Raw genomic sequence first — 24810 nt, forward strand, 5'->3', positions numbered from 1 at the left:
TTTGATATGTACCGTGGGACTGGACTGTGGGAGGTTGAGGTTGACGAGGTTTTGCGAGGAGAGTGTGACGCTTGTATCTGTCAAAAACCACAACAGCGGCAGTTCCACGTTGACACGGATCTAGATTCTACACTCGACTCACGCACCACCACGTTTGCTGGACTACATCCATTGCTCGACATTCACACATCACTGCCCAGATGTCAGATCGGATATGGAAGGGAATCCTTTCCACCTCGACCTCAACTCTTCACAGCCATGGTGCGTATGCACGTCCTGCTTCCGGTCGCCGGCTGGCCGTTCCAGCACCTCCCGCAACACAGCACGAGCGAAGCCGATATACATGGCTCGAATGCTTCCTAGCTAACAATCTCCCTCTTTGTCAGGCCCCCCGAAGCAGCCTGGTTGACAACATATGCCGGTACATGGTTTGCTGCGGCGACTGTCATGGTCATGCAACGACTCCTTCTTCGGACATTCAAATACGGCAGCCCTTTGGGACTGGATGATGTATGCTTCACTACCAAACGCTGGCTTCGTATCTGACTAGAAGCAGGCGCTTATATTCTGCTCCTGGCTCGCCAGTATAGCACTGTTTGTCGAGTCCGCCATTGCAGTCGGTTCGCTTGGTAAGACCAAAATGGATCTCCTTTCAAGATTCTTATCTTCCGACTTCGAGACGGCTGACGCTGCATGGAATGTATAGATCAAGGAGTTCCGGTCCAGCCCAGCAAATTCGAGTTCATCTTTTTTATGCTGTGGCTCATCGAGGGCACTTTTGTGATCAGCCAGTGTTGTATCAAACTGGCCGTACTGGCGATTCTAAATCGCTTCATCAAGGACACCGCGAATACCCGGATTCGATACGCAATATACGGTGCTGCTACCCTGACCGCTACATATTCACTAGCAATGATCATTGTTGGCTTCACAGCCTGCCAGCCATTCTACGGATTCTGGCGATCTCTCGACCGGAACTGGGCCGCCCACCATAGCGTTCGCTGCATAAGTAAGACGACAATGATGCTCGTAGCTGGCATTCTTGCCGTCGTCAGCGATCTGTACACCATCGCGATACCGTGGGCAATCAGTCGCTCGTTCGGGTTGAGCAAGAGGCAGACTTTGGCGCTGAACACCGTGTTTATGGTCGGTCTGATCGTCACCGCCGCTTCCTGCATGCGGACATATTACCTTTATTGTAAGATTCCATGCACGAAATTGACACTTCCAACTAACGCGGACTTCTCGCAGGTCTATACCTGGGCAATAACCTTTCCCACGATGTCGTATCGGCCCTCATCTGGGCGACCGTGGAGATTCAGCTGGCCATCATCTGCGCCTGCCTACCTTCTCTGCGTGTGGTTTACCGTTTGATTGTGCAAACTCGACTTTCCGATCGGGTACGACAACTCTACTACTCGCACGGGACCCGCGATCCGCACGTCCTCACCTCATCTATGGCGTCAATGACCACAGCGCCCACGGAGACGACATGGTCGATACAAAGTGGCATATTACACCAAGACTCGAGGACTCTCTCAAAACTGGAAGAAACCCCGATTTCACACGAGCTCGGATTGAGGGAGGTGGACAACGATGACCGGGCACTGCAGCGGCATTTGGGACATGAATGACATTGCATACATCGACGAATCCATCACGACATCATGTTTCTGCACGACTATACAGTTTGCTTTCAAGTGCGCTTAGCAAGGAAAAGAGCAGGTCTCTTTGGTCTGAGCGGAACAAATTACTGGCTGCCTGGCTAGACGACGACTCGCAAAGGGATTGTGCGGCCACGACTCGAATGGATCTTCATGTACGGGCTGCAGCAATACAATAAACTGGACTCGCTCAGGTTATCATGGTCACTCTGTGCGAATAGCTCGCCGGCGTCGGCAACAGCTTCTCGATGGACCAGCTGTGCAGTTCTGGCTGGCTGGCTACGAGCCAAGCTACTTCACCGGGAGCATGCAGAATCAGTTGAAAGTCCGATCCATCGAGTAGGACTGTTCTCTTGGATGACTTCTGCCGTTTCGGCTACTCTTTGGTCAGGGATACCGGTTGCTCACCATGCATCGTTCGTCCTCTCAAGACGACTTTCCGTCGACAGGCGATGTACCGCAAAACGCTCATCGAACATTGTGCTGCTGCCTTTGAACCGGATGTGACGGAACTGGTGGGTGATAGCCTGGTCATCCGTCGGGAAAGTGGTGCTGGTGCAGTTACAAGTTCTGTGGGAGGCCCTCCGCCAGGAAAAGCTGCGTTGCTCTTGATACTGTATACGGTAGGATACACGCAGTGCATCGCGCAGATTCCCGTCGCATCGGCTGTGATGTCTGCTTTCCTTGCTCTTGACATGGATTCAGGAAGCGCCCGTTCGCCCGAGCAGCGCCGAGAATCATCCGCATCCGACGATGCCCAGGCAAGGTACATAGCCGACACCATCGGAACACATCCGAGGCCCTCTTCCGGAGCACGCCCAGCAACACCAATCGGGCAGCGCACGGCGCGATCAAGCACGTCGGACGCGGCGGCTTGAGAGCTTGGATCAAGGATGACCCATGGTAGCCCGAGCGGTCTGCCAGCTCTAATCGTACCGAGCGACATACAAGACAGCCCAACAGCATTCCATTATCTCTCCGTGCAAAGTTCTCACTGCATTCTACCCTGGACCATCAAATTCACCCATCGCAGTCATGCTCGGAAAAGTCGCTTTCGAAGAAGCCTTTGCGCTTCCTCGCTTCAAGGAGCGGACAACATGGTGGGCAGGACTCTTCGCCGTCGACCCTGAGAAGCACACTCGAGAGATCAACGACATCAACAAGCTCCGCATCGAGAAGATGGACCAATTCGGTGTCGGCTACACTTTGCTGTCGTACACGGCTCCCGGCGTGCAAGATGTGTGGCAACAGGAGGAGGCCGATGCACTTGCTCGGGAAGTCAACGATCACGTTGCTGCTGAAATCAAAGGGCACGAAGACAGGCTGGGAGCGTTGGCGTGAGTAGAACATCTCCTTTCCAGGGAGCAGCACTGAACCATTGCAGCACTCTCAGCATGCACGATCCTCAGACTGCATCGGCTGAACTCCGCCGGTGCATCAAAGACTACGGCTTCAAGGGTGCACTGGTGAACGACACTCAGCGCAATGACGAATCTGGAACTGGCATGATCTTCTATGATGGCCCGGAATGGGATGTCTTCTGGTCTACTGTCCAGGAACTTGACGTCCCGTTCTACCTCCATCCACGGAACCCCACTGGAGTCTTCATGGAGAAGCTCTGGGCGCCACGCAAATGGCTCGTTGGCCCACCGTTGAGCTTTGCGCAAGGCGTGTCCCTCCACCTTCTCGGGATGGTGACGAACGGCACATTTGACCGCTTCCCCAACCTTCAAGTCATCATCGGTCACTTGGGTGAGCATTTGCCATTCGACCTATGGCGTATCAACCACTGGTTCGAAGACATCAAGAAGCCGCTCGGGCTGGACTGCAAGAAGACCATTCGGGAGTACTTCAACGAGAACATCTGGATTACCACTTCCGGACACTTCTCGACACCGACGTTGGAATACTGCATCAAGGAGATTGGCGCGGAGAGAATCTTGTTCTCGATCGACTACCCGTTCGAGAAATTCGAGGATGCTTGCGATTGGTACGATGGTGTTGAGCTGGATGGTCCAGACACGGTGAAGAAGATCGGCAGGGAGAATGCGAAGAAGTTGTTCAAGTTGGGTGCCTTTAAGGACGATAGCGCTTGATTGTATGTCGAGAAGGTTTGAAAGAAGGATGGGCGTATTGAAGATGCATAAATCATCAGACCGTCTCAGTTGCTACATGACTTCAACATAAGATTCGAACTCCAATCCCGAGAGAACCCACATCGCTTTGTCTCAGTAAGCCGAGTGTGCTTCCGGAGCACTCGAAGCGCCCTTCTCTCCTAATGGAGCCAGTGCCACGTCGTAGTTGAGTTCAACCTGTGCATTCGGATCGTCCTTGCGAGGCACGAACTTGACAACCAAGCCGTCCTTGACCGCAAACACGCTGTCGTCTTCGAGGTATTTCGACTCGCTGAGCAGATCGTGTTAGTCTTTCGTTGGGCAGAAGTGGTCCCCAAGACTGACCTGTCAAAGATTTGGGTGGTGATTGATTTGTAGCCGTCGATCGACACGATCAAGTGAATGTGAGCGGGACGATATGGATGGCGGTCCATGAGCCTCAACATTTCGCCGGCAGGTCCGTCGCCAGGCACCTTTGCGATATGATTAGGGAAGGTTGCGTACGCTGGTTGGCTGTACTCACTGGGTATGGCGTCGGTCGAAGGCAGTAAAAGGCATACTCCCCTTTGTCGGTGGTGAAGAACTTCCCGGCAAGATTGTGCTCGACTTGATTCTCATCTTGCTGCTCGTAGAGCCCTATTTACGTTGTCAGCTACCACTGTGGACTTGAATGTGCTGTCGTACCGTTTGTAGATGCCTGTCAACACAATTAGCCAACGTGAAAATGGGACGCATCGCTGGAAGATTACTTACCTGCCAGACCTCAACCTCCGCGCCTTTCAAAGGTTGCCCAGTCTTGGCATCCGTGACGATTCCATGCATCCACGCCACCTCTCCGTCCTTGGGAGTGTCAAAGGTGATGGTGCTGCCAAAGTCTCGGGTCGGTCTGTCCAGTCGGCGGAATGGGCCAAGAATGGCAGAGGCAGTGGCATCGCCGGATGCTGCGGCTTTCTTGTATGTGATGTAGTCGACGAGGCTGAGAGGATCGTATGAGTACCTCACCTCAGATGTTATAGATTGGACAAGCAGATCGAACGTACGACTCCAGCCCGATAACATCACACATAAGTCCGCCTTCGTTGCGTCTCTCGTTCGACATCTTTCCGGCCCAGTTGATCATGTCCTGTGCATTGTCAATGGCTGCATCCAATCGAGGCAGACCGCCGGAATCGTACCACTCCTTTCACCCACTCATCGAAGGTCAGATCAACTTCGCGTGCGAAGTCGTGAAGATGGCGAATCAGAGAGCCCATGACCTCTCTCATTCTGGGATCCGTCTTGGGACCCATCGACTTGATGATCTTCTCCGTCCATTCCTTGCCCATCTCCTCCTCGATGGGAGCGCCGCTGTTGCCGTTGGTTTCGGATGCCATGATGATGTTGATGCTGACAATAGAAAGATGTGATTTGAAATGTCAGATGTAGGATGAAAGGAGGATTGAGGTTTCAGCGGTCAGATATGCAATATGTATGCTGCGATCACAACCATGTACTTCGTGGGATGCTCCTCCTCCGTTCTCCGTAAGCAAGTGAAGCATTGGCAGGCATTCGTTGCTAAGCCCCGACCACCCATGTAGCCGATGTCTTCCGAGCCGATGAGAGGCAGGGCCTGCCTGAAGCTATAGGCAATACCATCGATCCGAAGAGCGAGAACGTCTTTGATATTGCGGACGCCGTTGGTCGTTCTTATAGGTACGAGCATAATTTGCTTTCTTGCGCCACTGCGTGCACGGAGTTGAGCCGCCCTTTGATGGAGTGTTCGAATACGTAGAGTTCCCCGCGAAGCAGCCCCCCTCCGCAGGACCGATGTTCCGATCATCGCAGGGATCAGTCAGCAATAGACTATCCAATATTATTGAGCCCGGCTTCCGAGCTTCGCGCGAGATTGATCGAGGGAGCAGCCTCCTCGACATGACCTTGAACAGTAGCTCAGACGAAGGGTCAGCACTGTCCCCCGAATTCAACAGCGCATGCGTCTCGCAGGATTCTTCTTCTCATGCGGTACAGACGGAGACGGATGGCGGATGGCGGATGGCGGATGTGCGTTCCGTCAATGTCGGATGGCTTGCTGCGTGAGCGGACCGAGCACCTCGAGTCGCAGCAGATCACTGAGAGGTGGATGCTGCAAAGATAGGCATCACGAGTAAGGATAAGTATTGAAGTTTTTGCGCTTTCCTTGGTATTGCTGCTCTGTACCGTCTCTCGCACTGTCAACATCCATCAGACACAAGAACTCAAAATCATGGAGCCTGGGACCAACTGGACACCTCTCGACATCGCGGTCATCGGAGGAGGAGTCGGCGGCACCGCAGCTTCGATCGCTCTACGGAGAGCAGGTAATAAAGTCACCGTCTACGAGCGAGCGGACTTCGCGGGCGAGGTCGGCGCATCCATCTCTTGCGCGGCGAATGGAATGAAATGGTTGCACGAATGGCAGGTCAACATTGAAAAAGGAGATGGTGTCTACCTCAAGCAATTGATCAACCGAGATTGGAAGACTGGAGAGCCGGTGAGCGTGGTTGACTTGAGCGACTATGAGGAGAAATGGGGTCAGGCAAGTTTGATGGGCAGAAAGCCTGCATGGATGATGAAACTACACGAATCGCCGCTGACCTTCCGGCCCTTGGTTCCCTACAGCCATACTATATGTGAGTTGAAGACGAGCAGAAGGCTCGCAGTGCATTCCGAGATCTCTCGAGGTGCATGAGAGGCCTCATGTCGGTCGCCTCGTTGTTCGAGCATCGCTGACGGGCAGCTATCAGGTTTCATCGGCAAGGTCAGCATAATGGAGGGTAGAATATCGGCACCTTGGCCCAGGTCCTGTCCGGACTCTGTCTGCGGGCAAACTCCAACACATGGCTCTTTGCTGACTCTCCGCCCCTGGAATTCAACAGATATGCACAAGATGCTCATGGACTGTGCGCTGTCCAAAGAGGGAGATGGTGTACCGGTGAAGCTTGTGGTCAATCATAAGGTAAGCCTCTCGGTAATTAGTATGATGGGCGCTGATTTTGTTGCAGTGTGAGGACATCGACACCAATAGCGGAACGGTCGTCTTCACCGACGGCTCGTCAGTCAAGCACGATGTGATTATTGGATCGGATGGCATCGGCAGTGCTATTCGTAAACTGATCGGCATCCAAGTGGAAAAGCGACCAGCGGAGTCGAGCTGCCTTCATGCAAACGTCACCTCGGAAGAGGCTGTTGCTCTAGGATTGCCATCGTATGGCGAAATGAACAGTGCAATTGAGTACTGGGGTGGGCATGGTTCGTGCCAAATTCCGTCCTGGTTGAGCGTCCACGGCTGACGCTGTATCAGGTTCACTGAACAAGATTGTCCTGTCTCCGTGCCGCAACAGCAGTCTTCTCTCATACTACTGTTTCTTCCCTCGCGAGAAGGGCGACTATTCTCGCCAGACGTGGACAAGCGAAGATCGACCGGTAGGAGAGCTTCTCTCACCATATCCGGATCTCGACCCGGAGGTCTACGGACACTTGAAGATTGGTCAGGAGATCCGGCCATGGCGTTTGTGGGTGAGTGAAATCGTTCTGTCTGACTGCGACATGTTCTGAATACCTCGTACAGGTCCATGAGCCATATTCTCACTGGCAGAAAGGTTTGGCCTGCATCATGGGCGATGCCGCACATCCGATGAGTAAGTCATAGCTCGCTCGATCGTCCTCATGAGTCCCTAGTCCGCTTACAATCTTCACCTCTCCTTTTAGTGCCAGATCAAAGCCAAGGTGCGTGTACCGCGCTGGAGGATGCTGCAGCGTTGGGCCTTCTGTTCTCCAAGGACTTCTACGCTGGATCAGTCGAGGAGACGTTGAAGCTGTACGAGAAAGTGCGGATGCCACGAGCAACCAAAGTGTAAGCAAAGCGAATATCTCCCCGTGCAGTGGAAATGTGCTGACTAGTCCTCCAGGCAAGCGGCCTCAGCTCGCGCGAGGGAGAACATCCACGAACGGATCGGATTCTCTGACAACACGGACAATAAGCTCTATGCCGTGAACGACGAATCATCGAAGTTGACGATCGCCGAGATGAATTCGTACGACATGCGGGCGGACATCTTGAGCAAGTGGCCGGTATCAGCCCAGACCAGTGTGACGACGAATGGTCGTTAAGTGTTGGAAGTCCTGTAGGTCATGTTATTGTGGCATCATGATTAGCGATTGGAGTCATAGCGGAGACCGTCTTTGAGTATTGAATGTTTCGGTTGAAACGTCGTCATGTGAGACCAGAAAGACTTCCCCAATCGACGAACAGGTTGTCTGACAAGAACGGCATATATCTGTAGTAAAGTCGCCGGCTTGCTGCGGTCGTGACATAACCACATCGAAAAGTGCATGATCTAATCCGCCGGGGAGCACGTCTTCTATGCCGCAATCAGCGCCTTCTCTGGCGCTCGCACTGGAACACTGGTGGTATTTGTGGTCCCAGCCATGATGGCCATGGGATCATCTTGGCCACTCTCCAGGATGGCGGCATTGTTGTCTGCAGCAGCGCTGAGTTGGTTTCGAGGTAATGACGCATCTGTAGCATCCGACGAGGGCGGCGAGAGTCTTCGTCGTTTCCGCGGTCCAGTCTGGCGGGTATTGGATGGATAGACGTAAGCATCGGCACGTTCGCGCCGGCTACAGTGACCACATGCATGGACAGCATCGCATCGAAGCTTGAACGCTTTGCATGGAGCAAATGACCTTAGACTCCGGCTCCGATCTTCGGGCCTCACTTTCGGACACAACATCGTGCCTATGCCATTGCTAGGGTTAGAAGGACAAGATGTGGCAGACGGAGTGCTCTCAAGCAGGGATCGAGATCCGACATCGCATTATCCGAACCGGAGCCTCCTCACCCGATCCACCCTGCCGAGCCGAGATTCTGGAGCTATGCTTTCGCCCCGCATCCTGGTAACAACGTACGGCATTGGTATGCGTCGTTTGCGTTGCTCTGACTGGCTGTCTGTGAGTAGTGGAGGCAATGTGAGTGAATAGCTGGGTGGACACCATGTTGCGAAGACTCTCCAAAGCAGAGTCCGCTCGCACGTATCGCTCGGTCTTCTCGGCCCTTGTTACATTGTTCTGAGAACAAGTGACATCCAGAGATAATCGAGATCATCACACAGCAATCATGACTTCTACGATCGGCCCGGATGGCACGATCCCTCTCTGGCTGAATGGAGAGCAGGTGCAAACATCCAAGAGCTTTGAAGTTATTTCTCCATCGACAGGGAAAGCACTGTACAAGTCTGCTGCTGCTTCCGTGGACGATGCCAATGCCGCTGTCGCTGCTGCAAAGGCGGCATTTCCAGCATGGAGCCAGACCAAGCCAAGTGCTCGAAGAGATATCCTCCTGAAGGCCGCAGATCTGCTGATCGAGCGGAAGGAACAGATGTGGCAGCTGGCCAGCACTGAGGTCGCTTCCACAGAAGGGTGAGTTTTGATGAAGAGGATGGTATTCCGTATCTTCGAAACTCGTGCTCATGCATTGTTCGCCGCAGATACTTCGCTTTTGACTTCGCAGATACACTTGAGGCAATCAGGAGTACGGCTGGCCTGATCGCGTCGGCGCAGAATGGTCAACTTCCAGCCATGGGAGACCCGGGACGCAGCGCGATGGTCATTCGGGAGCCTTATGGTGTCATTGTCGCAATAGCACCATGGAATTGTCCTTGCATTCTGCTCACGAGATCATTTCTGGCTCCACTCGCAGGTGAGTTGAAGTCCTCCCAACAATGCGTCTACCGTTTATGCTAACGGCTGCACAGTGGGCAATACGGTCGTTGTGAAAGGACCCGAGAAGGCACCTGGCTGCCTCAATGCGTTATTGCAGCTCTTCCACGATGCTGGAGTGCCGGCTGGCGTGCTTAATTCGATTGTTCACCGTCCGCAAGATGGCGCCGAGATCACACCTGTGTTGATCTCGCACCCTGCAGTCCGCAAGATCAATTTTACTGGCTCCACTGCCGTAGGCTCCATTGTTGCAGGGCTTGCGGGCAAAGCGCTCAAGCCAGTGCTCATGGAATTGGGAGGAAAGGTCTGTGATACCGTTGCGATGATGGAAGATCCCCTGCTGACCAGCCTCCGTTAGGCGCCGGCTATTGTTTGCGAGGACGCAGATCTTCAGAACGCTGCGGTCCAATGTGCTGTAGGAGCGTTTCTGTTCTCTGGCCAAATTTGTATGGCTACGGAGAGAGGTAAGCGACCAAGTTGGAAGATACCGAGCATATCTCAAAGCTCTATAATTCCTGTGCATGTCTGGGTCTCCAGCTGAAACAATATCGTAGTCATCGTCAATTCGAAAGTCGCCGACAAATTCAGAGAAGTGCTCGCCGGCGCGATCGACGCGATCTTCCCGGATAAGAACGGCCTCGTTCTGGTCGACAAAGCTCCTGTCCAGAAGAACAGCGCACTTGTACAGGACGCACTCAGCAAAGGCGCCAAAGCCATATACGGAGACCCATCGGATCAACGCGAGCTGACGACTGCCATGCGTCCGATCGTCGTCGAAGGCGTCAAAGATGGCATGGATCTGTACTATACTGAGTCCTTTGGACCGACAGTATCACTCATGATCGTCGACTCTGACGAGGAAGCCATCAAGATCGCCAACGATACCGACTATGGTCTTGCATCGGCTGTGTTCACGGAGAACCTCCAACGTGGTCTGCGCATTGCCAAGCAGATCGAGACCGGCGCTGTTCACATCAATTCCATGTCGGTGCATGACGAGCCGAGTCTGCCGCATGGAGGTGCGAAAAAGAGTGGATTCGGCAGATTCAATGGCGAGGAGGGACTCAAAGAGTGGGTGCGCTTGAAGTAAGTCGTTCCGGTGCCGATAAGCGGTGAAGCTGGAGACAAGCACTGACAATAAGTAGGACCATCACCTGGAAGGATTGAGCAGAGCATCGTAGCATAATAAAGACACGGTGTGCACTCTGGGACGGGAGAATGTCGGAGGTAAATTGGCAGGGGCTCGTTAGCGACTTCTAAGAGGAAACCGTACGGCCACCTTATCTAGCATGACCTGCTGCGGTGTCTATGGTGCGACCGTATCTTGCATGTTTTGCTGATAGATACTGTTCGCCTCGGAGATCTCATACATGTTCGCACGGCTAAACAGCACATCGCTCTGCTGTCGTACCTATACGAACCCCACTTGTTCTTCCTACAAGCCAAGCTCACTTCAGTGACTTCATCGCCGGCAAATTCTACACATTGATGGATGAGGTGGACCGACGGGGACAGCGACAAAACAGTCACGCGGGCTATATCCCATTGCGCTTTCGGCTGCACTCCTTCTGCAATCGTCTTCCTTCCTCTTGTGTGTGGAATGCATACCTTTGCAGATAGAGGAAGATCTCCTCGGGCGCTTGTGCCGACTACCATGTACTGCAAGGCATGATGGGACTGCTCCGTCGACACGAGTGGAGTCCAGTCTCGGGCCAGTCACCGAAAGCGGCGCTGTCCGAATATCACAGCTCTCGATCATCAATGCTATCGTGGACGCTGCAATAATATGGTTGCTTGTTGGGTGATGAGGAGATGAGGTGCATCCCACCGGTGCATTGTTCCCGGCCAGCCATTCATCACAGTTCCAGAGTGCTGATCAATCTACAGGCCGGCACACGAGTGGACCGACTTGCTTGGAACCTCTTGATGATCACAAGCACCACGACTCACGGCGACTAAGCTTTCTTAGCCTATATGCCCGGCATCACCCCAATCCACATCGGGCAGGTCGAAGTCCAAGAGCACGTCAATTCGTATCGACGTGCTCTTCCTTCGATAAAACACCGTCATAGCAGGATGAGCATGGCACGCTGGAACACCGCGAGCCTCGAGGTGCTCCTATATATCCCAGTCATGCCGGCTAGATCGTCTCCGCAACGCACCTCTCTTCACCATGCATTTTATTCAGAGCATTGCTGTGTGCCTTTCGCTAGGAGCGTTGGCTTCCGCGGGCCATCCGAGCGACATCTTCAAGCGGGCCAAGAAGTATGTCATCGAGATCCGCATACACCTGCTGTTGATATGACAATTGCAGAAAGTCATGCTAACGCTCCAGCGGTTTTAGATATGAACAGAAGCCACGCGTGAGAGCAGCACCGCCTGTCAATGCTCCCAAGCTAGCGAAGCGTGATGTACCATTTCTCACGGACAAGACCAAGTCCTTCTCTGTCAATGGAACGGGTATTCCTGATGTCCCATTTGACATTGGCACGAGCTACGCTGGCCTGATGCCAATCTCGGAATCACCAGACGAGACGAGAAAGGTTTGTCTCTCCAGAAAGCGGCCTTGAACATGCATCGACTGACCTCGCTGTTACCAGCTGTATTTCTGGTTCTTTCCCACGACAAATCCCAATGCGACGGACGAGATTACATTCTGGTTCAACGGAGGTCCAGGCTGCAGCTCTCTCTCGGGTCTCTTGACCGAGAATGGACCATTCACCTGGGAGGCTGGAACTCTTGCCCCTGTCCAGAACCCATACACCTGGGTACGTCGAGTGCCGCCACATCCCATACAACTCGGTCAACATATCTCAAGCCCACGCTGACTTGTCTTCGGTTATAGGTGAACCTCACCAATATGGTTTGGATCGAGCAACCCATCGGTGTTGGCTTCACACAAGGCACACCCAACATCACGAACGAGGTTGAGCTTGGTCAGGAGTTCGTCGGGTTCTACAAGCAGTTCTCGAAGACATTCGATCTCCAGGGCCGAGACATCTATCTCACCGGAGAGAGCTACGGTGGTTACTACGTTCCATACATTGCCGACGCAATATTGAAGGAGAATAGCACGGAAATGCCTCTTGGCGGCATCGCTATCAACGATCCAATCATTGCAGATGGTACCATGCAACAGGTACGTGCAATCGATGTGCAATGCGGAAAATTGCTTTGCAGGGCTCGCTGCTATCAGGTCTCTCCGCCGTGCGATGGTCCACTCTGCTGGTCGACGAGCATGCAGGAGCTTCAGACGATAATTCATCCCAAAAGTGTACCTCAGAACGCAGCTGACATCATCCTCTCGCAGCATACTGTAATGTACGACTACGTCGAGTACTGGAACAAGCTACTATACTTGAACGACACCTTCATCGACGCCCTCAAGAACCGCAGCGATGAATGTGGCTACACTTCGTTTATGGAGAAATATTTCAAGTTTCCTCCTCCAGCGGAGAAGTACCCGGTCCTCCCCGATCCCTATGCGACCGAGAACGGCACTTGCGCCCAGTTCGACAACGCACTGAACGCCATCCTACTGGTCAATCCGTGCTTCAACTTGTACCACATCAGCGAGACCTGCCCTCATCCTTACAGCCAGTTGGGCATCGTCAACCCGGGAGACTACTCGCCACCCGGCGCTGAGGTGTACTTCAACCGAACGGACGTGCAGAAGGCAATCAACGCCCCCGTAGGTACAAACTGGGAGCAGTGCACATCAGGGAACGTCTTCGGTCTCGGGGACGGCAACAGTTCGCGGTCCGATACCAGTCTTGGTCCGGCTCAGAATGGCGTCCTGGAGCATGTGATCGAATGCACGAATAATGTTATCATCGGGTCTGGTGAGTATTTGTTGAATGGATTACATGTACTCTCCATGTATCTAACGAAGCATAGGCAATCTTGATATGCTGATCAGCACCAACGGGACCCTGCTCGCCATCCAAAACATGACCTGGAACGGAATGCAAGGTCTTCAGGAGTAAGTGTCCATCCAAGAGAAGCAGCCTATCCCAGCTAACATGATCCATCAGGTACCCCGGGAAAGAGTTCTACGTCCCAGATCATCCTGAGTATAATGGCGGCGCACTCACTGGTTCCGGCCTTCAAGGCTACTGGGGTACTGAGCGTGGTTTGACCTTCTATCAAGTGCAACTTGCGGGACACGAATTGCCGGGTTACACGGCCGGCGCTGGCTATCGGTCCATTGAGCTGCTACTGGGAAGGATTGAGTCCTTGTCCGATCGAGGAACGTTCACCACGCAGTCCGGCAATTTCACAGGCAACACCACGTTGTATCGCTAGCTGGCGTGGGAATAGGAAGTGGTTGGGTTTGTAGTCAGGCAGACGATTGGAGTACTGATCGGAAAGATGCAACATTCTCCATCTGCGACATTGAGTTATGGCCCACGAACAGCTTGTGAGATTCCATGGTAGCACTTTCGGGCTTTGGACTATAGCTCCGATGCTACTCTCTGCAAGCAGGAACGTCTATTGTTTGACCTCCATTGAGCATTCAACACAGTATCGTCCAGCTCGATCAAACCCAGACAAGGGAAATGCAAGCCGCATTTTGACACCCTTGCACGCATCGTAGGCCGAACGAGTTGAGTAATGACCAGATTGGTAGCCGACAGACCATCCACACTCAGTATCTCTCCCAACCACCAGCACCCAAATGTTCTCCGAGCCTTGAGGGAGATCGTGCCCGCCTCCATGCCGTACCAGTCAGCCTGTGGTGGTGACACATTGGTTGACGTGGAAGTATGAAAGGGACATTGAGCATCGGCATCGTTGTCTTCCGCTGGTCACACTGGTCTTTCAGTTGAAGCAGCGTCCGAGATGAGTGAGGTCAGCTCCAACGTCGTCAGGCAGCGATGAAGTTCCGCATAACACAACACGGCGGAGGCAACCCGGAAGGAGATGTTTCGATGTTTCGAAGTTTCGTTGCTCGCACCGCCACTTTCATCGCCCCGCAAACGTGGCGGTGCACGCCTACGTAAGAGGGCAGGCAGTCGTCGTTTGTTCTCAAACCAAAACCTCCCCAAAACAAAACACTCGACCATAACCCATTAACCCCTCTCCGCCGCCAACATGAACGTGCTCAAGCTGCAGAAGAAGTACCCGCAATTCCAACAGCAAGAGATCTACGGCCTCAACGATGCATTCCGCCGCCTCGACGTTGACGACAAGGGCTACGTCGACGAAGCGACCGCGATCAAATCTGCTCAAGGCAGCGAACGTCAACCCTACGATGTGGTCCGCCAGGCGCTGAAAGAGGTGGAGCTGGACAGTTCGCGGCGCGTGGAGCTGGACGACTATGTGGACTTGATCGCGCGGCTACGAGAGAGTAGTCCGGCGCAGCAGAGATCGCGCGGTTTCAGCAATGCAAAGAAGCCCGACGCCCAACAATCTTCCGCACCTTCTGCGCCCTCACATGCGAGCAAAGGCAGTGTCGGAGGTGGTACGACTGCAAAGGCTGGACGCATCACGGTGGGAGGATCGACCGCCAGCTCCCAACATACCATCAACGAGGACGAGCGCACTGCCTTCACCTCCCACATCAATGCCGTTCTTGCGGGCGATGCGGATGTCGGACATCTTCTTCCGTTCCCGCTCGACACCTTTGAAATGTTCGACTCTTGCCGGGACGGTCTGGTGCTGGCCAAGCTCATCAACGACAGCGTGCCTGACACGATTGACGAACGTGTGCTGAATCGCGAGGGCAAGAAGATCAAGAAGCTGAATGCCTTCCACATGACGGAGAACAACAACATCGTGATTGAATCAGCCAAGGGTATTGGCTGCTCAGTGGTGAACATTGGCGCGGGAGACATCATCGAAGTGAGAGAACATCTCATACTTGGTCTGATCTGGCAGGTCATTCGCCGAGGTCTGCTGGGCAAGATTGACATTAAGCTACATCCGGAATTGTATCGATTGCTGGAAGATGGCGAGACATTGGAGCAGTTCCTCCGTCTTCCGCCAGAGCAAATCTTGCTGAGATGGTTCAACTATCACTTGAAGAACGCTGGATGGCAAAGAAGGTGTGTATAAACCGACAGGCGGATTAATTACGTGCTGACAAGTATTCACAGAGTGCAGAACTTCTCCAACGATGTCAAAGACGGCGAGAACTACACCGTCCTCCTCAACCAACTTGCACCAAACATCTGCTCGCGATCGCCCCTCCAAACCTCCGACCTCCACCAACGAGCTGAGCAAGTCCTCTCCAACTCCGACCGACTCGATCCGCCATGCCGCAAGTTCCTCACCCCGCAATCCCTCGTCGCTGGCAACCCCAAGCTCAACCTCGCATTTGTCGCCAATCTGTTCAACAACCACCCAGGCCTGGACCCCATCACGGAGGAAGAGAAGGCTGAGATTGAGGACTTTGACGCAGAGGGAGAGCGGGAGGCTCGAGTATTCACCCTGTGGCTGAACAGCATGGATGTGAAACCGAGTGTTTCATCCTTCTTTGATGATCTCAAAGATGGTGTGATTCTGCTACAGGCGTACGACAAGGTGATCCCTGGGAGTGTCAACTGGCGACACGTCAACAAGCCGCCAGCCACGGCGGTGCAGGTGGTCAGTCAAGATGAGGATGAGGGCTACTTGACCATCAAGTCGGGCATGTCCCGCTTCAAGGCAATGGAGAATACCAATTATGCGGTCGAGCTCGGAAAGCAAAACCGCTTTTCCTTGGTGGGTATTCAGGGTGCCGACATCACGGACGGGCAGCGTACACTGGTGCTGGGTTTGGTGTGGCAGTTGATGCGGCGCCACATTACAAACACGCTGTCTGACCTGGCTGCTCGTCTGGGCAAGCGCGAGATTACCGATGCGGACATGGTGCAATGGGCGAACAACACGGTGAAGAAGGGCGGTCGTTCATCGGCAGTCCGCGGCTTCAAGGACCCGCAGATTGCGTCGGGCGTGTTCTTGTTGGACGTGCTGAATGGGATGAAATCGAGCTACGTCGACTATGACCTGGTCGCGACGGGCGGGAGTGATGAGGAGAGGTATGCCAATGCCAAGCTGGCCATCAGTATTGCGAGAAAGATGGGCGCGACGATTTTTCTGGTGCCGGAGGACATTACGAGCTTGCGCACGAGGTTGATTGTGACGTTTGTGGGAAGTCTGATGGCGGCGTCGGAGAAGATGGGTTGAGGTGGGGAGACTGGGCGGGCAAAGGGCAGTTCTGATGTGATTGATGATGGTGATGATGGGGATAGGTCGGCAGCCAGGACTTGCCATGAGAGTAGGTAGTGAATACTGAAATGCATCAAGGTGCCATCTTGAGCCACTGCTGTGAGGAGGAGAGGCATCATCGGTGCGCCTGTCCGCCGCACGTAGCACCTTAGGTAGAAGTCACTTGCAAGGTATGCACGGTGCACGGTATGCACGGTCGCAATTCCGGCTTGGCTTTACACTACGAATACTACCAAACTTCGACGAATTAATGTACTACAACTATAGCTCCGATTAATAAAGCGCTTGCTAAGCTAAAAGAAGGAAAGGAGACCTGTATTTAGAAAATTGCGACGAAGTATAGCGTTAACCGTACGACTTTATTAAAGCGATAGCGTAGAGTAACTAATTCTCGAGCTAAACGTAATAAAAATACCTTAATATTGTTACATTAACAAGAGCGAACTCTCGTCGCATACACCGACACCCTTATACGCAGAGGCATTCTACTAATACCGGTAATAGTTCTTACCTTTGCTAAGGACATTATAGGCTATCTACTACATCCTTTATAGGTCTTACGGTTCGTACGTAGGCATATAGACATCGATTCTCGATACCTTAATCTACTAGATAAGAACCGTAAGTAGGCCGACTCGATATATTAATATAAGGCCTACTACAACCTACTAAAAGAGAAGGGAACGAAGTATAACATTAAGCCGTAGAATACGTATAACATAGACGAGAAGGGCTTTATAGTTAGTATGCTTTAAAAGAGCCGAAGAATCTTTATAAAGGCTTACTATACTAGCAGTTAGTTAAAGGGCTTTATATAAGATAGTAACCGTAAATAGCTTACGTTGTTAGCTTGTATCTGTGCTAATAGCACCTTACTACTACCGTACCTTATTTATAAGGCTAAGACAGGAAACATTTAGTCCTTATAGCTACAGGATTTTAAGGACATTTACGAAGCGTTCTTCGCGTCCTTACCGAACGGCTAGACTAATAACAACCTCGGATTACACTAGATAAAGAAGATATTCGAGCCCTTTACGCGTAAGAAGTATAGAAGGGGATACCGGCTCCTTGTTATCGATAGCTATAGCTCTTACGTAAACATAGCGTTCTTAGAGTTCTACGTATAATACCGCATCCTCGTAGCTATCTATGTACCTTATTCGATATACCGGCTCTAGCCTCTTAATGTTAGCCTCTTTAGTCCGTTAGCTAAATACTATAGTACTAACCTCTTATAAGAGATCTTCTATTTAGAAGGACGGTCTACCTTAAGCAAACGTAACTTCTAGAGGCTATTTTAGCTAGCTTATTAGAAGGCGTTTAAGCCTTCTAATATATTTAAGGCGTTTGCTAAGACTAGCTTATATCTACTAGATGCATTAGCTGTACTTATAGTACTTAAAGAGAAGGAAGAGAAGAAGCAGTAGAAGAAGAAGGGCAAGGGCAAGGTTAAGAGCAATAATACTAGCACGAGTATAAGTACTATAACTAGCGCACAGAACAGTCGGCTAAACACTACGACCTCTATGTTGTCTAGCTATAACTAGCGGAAGATTCGTACGCTTATAAAGGACTATATAATAGACGCTGTTAACGAGACTAACCGTTATAACGTTTAGAAGATAAGTAACACCGTCCTTTATCTACAAACTTAGAACGCTCTTCTGTAGAGCTAGCTTAATAGCATGCGTAAATCCCTTAAGAACGAGAAGAAGAAATAAAGCCGTAGTAAGCTAGTGTTCGCGATCCCCTCTAATACAGCTACTATCTTCTATTTACTGGCTAAACTAAAGGCTAGTATTACTACTCTCGCCGAGAAGGAGCAGCTAAAGGTTATTAAGAAGAAGCAGAAGCAAGAGCAAGTAATAAACAAGAAGGTAGCTATCTAATTAAGGGCTAAACAACGCTCTTAAGCCGCTATAGATAGACAGGTTAAAGCAGCACAAAAGAGGGCTTAGAAGGCTACTAAGAAGGAGAGCAAGGAGGTTAATTTACAGCTAAAAACAGACCTTTAAGCCTCTATACGTAAGGCACGGCTAGCTAAACGTCGTATAAAGAAGAAGGAGCTAGTAGTAGTGTTAAAACTGCCCTCTATGTTAAGGGGGGGTAAGAGGGCCGGTGCACAAGCAGCTAAATCCTCTTCGCTACTAACACGTATAACATTAAGGCAACGACTTTAAGCTGCTTAGGGCTAATAGATATAATTAATGCGATGAATTTAAGCTATTAAACACCTCGTTGTAACTACTAGTTGTAACAATATTAGCTATAGAAGTAGTAGTAGTTGTAGAAGGATTCTCCGGTGCTGTTTGTTTGTTTGTTTGTTTGTTTGTTTGTTTGTTCCATTTACGTCCTTTCGGAGTCCAAGACTATGTAGGACGGCCTTGCCCTAAGGGCAAGGCAGTAGATCTATTTACAATCAAATTCTTCGGTATTCTTTAACCTTAGGGGAAACCCCGTGCCTAAGGCAATGCTAAAGGACTTTAAACAAATGCGAGACAAAGGAAATCAAACGAGTGTTGCTGCGGCCTAAGGCTGCAGAATTTTCGCGCTAAGCTTTTTGCAGAATTTTCAGCGGATCCTTCCGCTTCGCACGCACGCTACAAATTCGAAATGTAGTGCAAAAGCAGTGCAAAATGCCGTGCAAAAGCAGTACAAAATGCCGTGCAAAAGCACTACAAAAGCAGCTGTCCAACTCGCTGCCCCCTCTTATCCTTAATACGCCTTTGTGGAACTGCATGCCGCTTCCAAACGCATACAGCTACGCAGGTTGATCGCAGAGTTGTAGATTCCACCGACTGTTCTAGCTCTTTGAAGTGCACGAGGTGCGATTTCGGTTCGGATTTCGAGGAGGTGCGCGTATAGGGCAGAGTGGACTGCTTCTTTCTTCTTCTTGTTCGTAGCGTAGAGAGCTATTCGTTCGAATCGTGCTATTGTTCTATTGTAGCTTGTGTTTCGAGGGGAGGTGTACCTCTAGGTCGTGTTGTTTTTGTAAGGGAAGAGGGATCGACGGCCTCTCCAATCCTCCGGAGGAAACTTGGCTCTACGACGACGATGTCGTCGTAGGTTCGTAGCCGGCACCACGTACAGGTGTTCCTCGTCGCCGGCCGATTCTCCGGTGCGACCGTGTATAGCGTGCACCGTATATACCTTATAAGTAACTTCTAAGCCGACGGCGTTAGTAGCCGGCATGTCGATTTCCTATTGGAAGTCTTCCCTCTTCGTAACATCGACACCGACATCTATCTCTCTACGGCGCTCTCCTCCCGCAACTATTACTATACTACTTAATACGTTAAGAATCCTATAACATAACTCTTATTACGCTACATAAGGCCACGATACACTCTACGCTTACGCTCTTGCCTTATATGTCGCGCGTGTCGTACACCGCTACTTTATTAAATTATAAACACGTGTTTATAGGTCCGACATCGGTACTATATCTATATTTAGTTAAGGCTTATGCCCTATGTAGATTAAAAATCAATAGCTTATAACTTTTAACAAGTTATAAGCCCGGGTAAGCGTTTATACGTAATATAATATTACTATTCCTCTCCTTAAACTACCGCATTAGTTATAATACTTAGCTAAACGAAGTTATAGGAATTAAAGTAACGACTTTAATACATACATAATAGTTAACGACTAAACAGCAATACTATATATATTAAAGGATTAATTTATCCTTATAATTCTAAATTACTACGCCTATAAGTAGCTAGAATTACTTGCCTAAAGGGCTAGACTAATAAGCCTTTAATTAAAGCATAGTTCTTTAATTAAACGATTATATAATCTAAACCCTAAGCGGTAAAGAAATCCCTTAGGGGTTACCTTAGACAGCTATTTAATTTAATTTATAAGCATAACGCTACTCTCTCTTATACTATTACAAAACGTATGTACATCTACGTCCTTACATTATTATTCTTAACGGCACTACGCTATTATTTTTATTACTATTACTACTATATAAAGGTACTACGCTACTAAATCCTCGAACATTACCTCTATGCCCGCTATAAAAGGTCTAAAACCTAGCTAAACGTAAGAAGAATACGAAGAACAGAAGTATAAGAACGCCGAACAAGTAGTACTCTACCGTTATAATAAATAGATCGAAGGTAGCCTATAGACAATTAAGTCTAAGATAGTTAAAAAGTCGAAGATCGAACTAGTCGTTTATAGCTTAAATCTAGCATTAATACTAAACGAGCAACTAACTACTACTACTACGAGCGAAGGGGTGTAAGGCGATAAGAATTCTATATACCTACTAAAAAATCTAAAATCTAAGCGCCGTACCGAGGCTATATCTACTTTAACTACCGATATATCTACGACTACTATAAGTAACACTACTACCTCCGAAGATACTAAACAAACTAAATAAACCGACCCTAACGTATAAAGCGAAGAATTATCTTCCGAAGACGACAATAAATAAGAAGAGACGAGTAGTATAATTATACTATAACTAGACGCTAAACCTAGCGACTCTAACGATAGCTCGGATATACCGAGTATTCGATCTAAGCGATCTTTACCTATTAGTACAAAGAGAGCTCTATTAACTTTTAGCAACATTATACTACGTACTAGACGTACCCGAATAATAGTACCCGTACGAGTAATAGTAAAACGAATAACTCGCTATTCTACTAAGTAGCGGAAGGTACAAAAGGACATCTACGGTAATAGGAAAGTGTTCGACTCTGTTCTACTCCTCTAAGGTATTAAGAACTAGCTTATATTTTACGACGACTACTATAATGCGGTAAAACGAATAGGGACTATTAAATTCTTCGACGCTACGAAGGCTACCGGGCCTTACGTTAAAGGGATGCTTCTAGCTATCCCCGAAGATATAGACGATATTAATTTATATAATAAATATATAGTCGTACTCGTAGAGTTTAAGAAGGTTAATAAAGTGCTCTACGGCTATATCGTCTCGTAATGCTTAAAGCACTACGCCGATAGAGTTAAAGAATTTACGACAATTAAAGAGGTTATTTAGACCCTCGAATAGATATATACGCCTAACGGCGCTACTACTATTAACGCAAAACTTAAAGAGTAGGAGTCTTACTATCTCGAGGCATACCCCGACTATAATACTTTTATATTAGAGTATAATAGAATCTTTAACGAATAGAACCGACTACCGACTAGATGTCTAATAAATTAGAATTAGAAGGTCCTTGTTTTTATAAACCGCCTCGGTTTAGGATTTATAGACTAGATCGATATAATCTCTTAGAATTAGAACATCGGCGGTAGTAGTATAGGGGACACCCTCTTATTTAATTTAATTAAGAACAAGGCTCGTAATAGGTACATCTCGATAAAAGGTAAAGAAACTACTACGAGTGCTTACGCTACGCGACCGAACTTTAAATAGAAGCGCGAGACCGGTAGACTAAACTCTACCGCATATATTATACTAGAGCATAATGCTTCGAAACTATACTCTAGAGGCTAATTAAAGGGACTATTCGATAGTCCTTATATAATATATAATTAATATAGTCCTCCCTCTTATATAAATAGGGCCTATATAATATAGTTCCTATACCTCCGAAAGGACGACAAACGGCCTTAAAAGAAACCGCGTTTTAAGCGTAAGAAGTTAAGATAGATAATATAAGGCGCCTATACGATACGAAGGTCTAATAGGACCTACCTATTAGGCCTTACCGAAGAAATATTAGACGACGAAGAAGATACTATTCGCCGCGAGAAGCTAAAGGCATAGATATCGTCTAGACTTATAAAGGCTAGCGTATATAGTTTCTTCTCGAAAAAGAGAGAGCCCTCGCTAGTACTATCGGACTAACTAGCCGGACGACGGCGTAGTTAGAGGCGATTCCGAATACTAGCGTTCGCCGCTATTAAACTAGACCTAACTAAAGACGAGGTCGAAGACGCTAAACTCGGTCTACTAGACTAGATAGTAGACTCTAGCTACTCTCGCTATGTCTACTACTAACGCGAAATGTTTAAGACGTACAAATTATTTAAGCGCAAAATCGAAATAGAAGGCTACGGAACCGGCTTTTATACTATTAGAATAGGTGTTGTCGAACTTACTATTAAATAAGACGACGGCACTTAGATTATTGCACTATACGGTGTACTATACGTCCCTTAAATAACGGTTAATTTGCTATTAGTCGTAATAATCTAATAGGGCGGCGCCGATTACTTTTTAACGATCGGCTCCTATTACTTTTAAGACCGCGTTAACGGTAGGACAATCGCTACCGGTACTTAACTTAGTAACCTCTAGAAACTCGACGTCTCGAATAAGTTACTATTCTATAACTAGTAGAATCTCTACTCGTAGTAGTTACCGAATGCGCGCGTACTACTATAATAGTCGTATTTTACGAGTCGCTCTACGAAAAAGCTACCTCTACGCGTCTAGTACTAACGCTTCGGCTACCTAAATCTTCCCTCGCTACGTAAGCTTCTCTTAAAAATAAACATCGCGTACTATAACGAGGACTTTAACTACTCTACCTATATTCGAGGGAAAGGTGTTCGAACGTTTATTAAGTCTAACCTACTACGATAAGAAGAGAAACTAGGACTTATTTATATAGATCTCTACGGACCTATAAGAAGTTCGAAATCTACCGGGTACAAATCCTTCTTAAAATCCGGCGAATTGTACTACCTCGTACTTATCGACGATTTAACGCGCTATACTTAGATCTATACCTATAAATTAAAGGACGGCCCTAAAATCGGCAATTATATTAAAGACTTTATTAAGAAGGCCGAACTAAAGACCGGCGGTCGAGTAAAGGCCTTCCGAAGCGATATAGGCCCCAAATTTACGCCTATACTAAAGAGCCTTAAGTAGTCGTATAGCATTATCTTTAAAGGGACCGCTCCCTACTAGGTAGATTAAAACGGTATAGCTAAGCGACAACACTATTAAATTTAGGATATCGTTCGCTACGCGAAAATCGACGTAGACGTTTAAATAGCGCTATAGCTAGAGCTCGTCCGCGTAGCGGTATTCCTTATTAATAGGCGGCCGTTAATCGTACTCGCTAACGGGAAAACTCTCCTCGAGGTATTTACCGGACGATAATATAACCTCTCGTAGCTACGCCGACTTAGCTACTACGTATATAAGCTCGTACTAAAGCGAAAATTCCTAAAGAAATAGGAAGACTATATATAAGTTCGTATCCTCGTTAGTTACGAGGGCATAAACCTCTACTAACTCTAGAACCCTTATACTAGATTATTGTTTGTTTGTTTGTTTTGTTTGTTTGTTCCATTTACGTCCTTTCGGAGTCCAAGACTATGTAGGACGGCCTTGTAAGCAAGGCAGTAGATCTATTTACAATCAAATTCTTTCGGTATTCTTTAACCTTAGGGGAAACCCCGTGCCTAAGGCAGGACCTGCAAGCAGAATCTGCCGAAGGACTTCAAAACAGCGCAAGACAAAGGAAATCAAACGAGTGTCGTTGTCTGCAGCCGGGGCTGCAGAATTTTCGCGCCAAGCTTTTTGCAGAATTTTCAGCGGATCCTTCCGCTTCGCACGCACGCTGCGAATTCGAAAGAGAGAGGAAATGCATTGCAGTGCAAAAAGCAGTGCAGGAGCGACGTAGCTGCTAAAGCAGTGCAGGAGCGACGTAGCTGCGCAAGCAGCTACGCAAGCAGCTATCCAACCCGCTGTCTCTTTCTCTTTTCCTCAATATGCCTTTGTGGAACTGTATGCCGCTTCCAAACGTATACAGCTACGTAGGTTAATCGCAGAGTTGTAGATTCCACCGACTATTCTAGCTCTTTAAAGTGCACTTTTCCGTCGTATAGAGGACCCGAATCTCTACGAGGAAAGAGGTGCGGTTCGGTTCGGATTTCGAGGAGATGCGCGTATAGGACAGAGTGGACTGCCTCTTCTTCTTCTTCTTCTTCTCGTTCGTAGCGTAGAGAGCTATTCGTTCGAATCGTACTGTCTTTCTGTTGTAGCTTGTATCTTCGAGGGGAGGCGTGCCTCCAGGTCGTGTTGTTGTTGTTGTTGTAAGCGAAGAGGGATCGACGGCCTCTCCAAT

General features: G+C 49.3%; 8 protein-coding genes across 8 annotated transcripts; 7 read left to right on the forward strand and 1 right to left on the reverse strand.

The window, feature by feature from the left end:
• Positions 1-1149: 1149 nt before the first annotated feature.
• Positions 1150-1891, forward strand: MYCGRDRAFT_104747 (uncharacterized protein; the record flags this gene model as incomplete). The annotated part of the gene is made up of 2 exons (XM_003851336.1): positions 1150-1198; positions 1252-1891. 2 exons carry the CDS (start codon positions 1177-1179, stop codon positions 1632-1634), a joined length of 405 nt encoding a protein of 134 aa, XP_003851384.1.
• Positions 1892-2116: 225 nt separating this feature from the next.
• MYCGRDRAFT_86396 (uncharacterized protein) lies at positions 2117-2542 on the forward strand (the record flags this gene model as incomplete). The annotated part of the gene is made up of 1 exon (XM_003851337.1): positions 2117-2542. One exon carries the CDS (start codon positions 2117-2119, stop codon positions 2540-2542), a length of 426 nt encoding a protein of 141 aa, XP_003851385.1.
• A 116-nt stretch (positions 2543-2658) lies between these two features.
• MYCGRDRAFT_72859 (2,3 dihydroxybenzoic acid decarboxylase-like protein) lies at positions 2659-3760 on the forward strand (the record flags this gene model as incomplete). Its single annotated transcript, XM_003851338.1, has 2 exons — positions 2659-3001; positions 3049-3760. 2 exons carry the CDS (start codon positions 2700-2702, stop codon positions 3758-3760), a joined length of 1014 nt encoding a protein of 337 aa, XP_003851386.1.
• A 132-nt stretch (positions 3761-3892) lies between these two features.
• On the reverse strand, positions 3893-5151 carry MYCGRDRAFT_43103 (catechol 1,2-dioxygenase-like protein; the record flags this gene model as incomplete). Its single annotated transcript, XM_003851888.1, has 7 exons — positions 3893-4070; positions 4124-4251; positions 4302-4414; positions 4463-4475; positions 4532-4754; positions 4819-4901; positions 4954-5151. The coding sequence occupies 7 exons, from the start codon at positions 5149-5151 to the stop codon at positions 3893-3895; spliced, it is 936 nt and encodes a 311-aa protein (XP_003851936.1).
• Positions 5152-6020: 869 nt separating this feature from the next.
• Positions 6021-7906, forward strand: MYCGRDRAFT_43383 (salicylate hydroxylase-like protein; the record flags this gene model as incomplete). Its single annotated transcript, XM_003851339.1, has 8 exons — positions 6021-6336; positions 6534-6554; positions 6673-6752; positions 6799-7045; positions 7098-7312; positions 7365-7434; positions 7505-7649; positions 7705-7906. 8 exons carry the CDS (start codon positions 6021-6023, stop codon positions 7904-7906), a joined length of 1296 nt encoding a protein of 431 aa, XP_003851387.1.
• A 1006-nt stretch (positions 7907-8912) lies between these two features.
• Positions 8913-10955, forward strand: MYCGRDRAFT_72861 (salicylaldehyde/vanillin dehydrogenase-like protein; the record flags this gene model as incomplete). The annotated part of the gene is made up of 6 exons (XM_003851340.1): positions 8913-9214; positions 9283-9494; positions 9550-9818; positions 9873-9978; positions 10069-10600; positions 10660-10955. 6 exons carry the CDS (start codon positions 8913-8915, stop codon positions 10679-10681), a joined length of 1443 nt encoding a protein of 480 aa, XP_003851388.1.
• Positions 10956-11601: 646 nt separating this feature from the next.
• On the forward strand, positions 11602-13914 carry MYCGRDRAFT_109759 (serine carboxypeptidase; the record flags this gene model as incomplete). The annotated part of the gene is made up of 7 exons (XM_003851341.1): positions 11602-11779; positions 11859-12057; positions 12115-12282; positions 12360-12653; positions 12825-13356; positions 13412-13496; positions 13549-13914. 7 exons carry the CDS (start codon positions 11688-11690, stop codon positions 13817-13819), a joined length of 1641 nt encoding a protein of 546 aa, XP_003851389.1.
• A 663-nt stretch (positions 13915-14577) lies between these two features.
• MYCGRDRAFT_72868 (fimbrin) lies at positions 14578-16684 on the forward strand (the record flags this gene model as incomplete). Its single annotated transcript, XM_003851342.1, has 3 exons — positions 14578-15563; positions 15615-16093; positions 16142-16684. The coding sequence occupies 3 exons, from the start codon at positions 14609-14611 to the stop codon at positions 16682-16684; spliced, it is 1977 nt and encodes a 658-aa protein (XP_003851390.1).
• Positions 16685-24810: the final 8126 nt, after the last annotated feature.

Source organism: Zymoseptoria tritici, chromosome 6 (genome assembly GCF_000219625.1).
Source record: "Zymoseptoria tritici IPO323 chromosome 6, whole genome shotgun sequence".
Lineage (NCBI taxonomy): Eukaryota > Fungi > Ascomycota > Dothideomycetes > Mycosphaerellales > Mycosphaerellaceae > Zymoseptoria > Zymoseptoria tritici.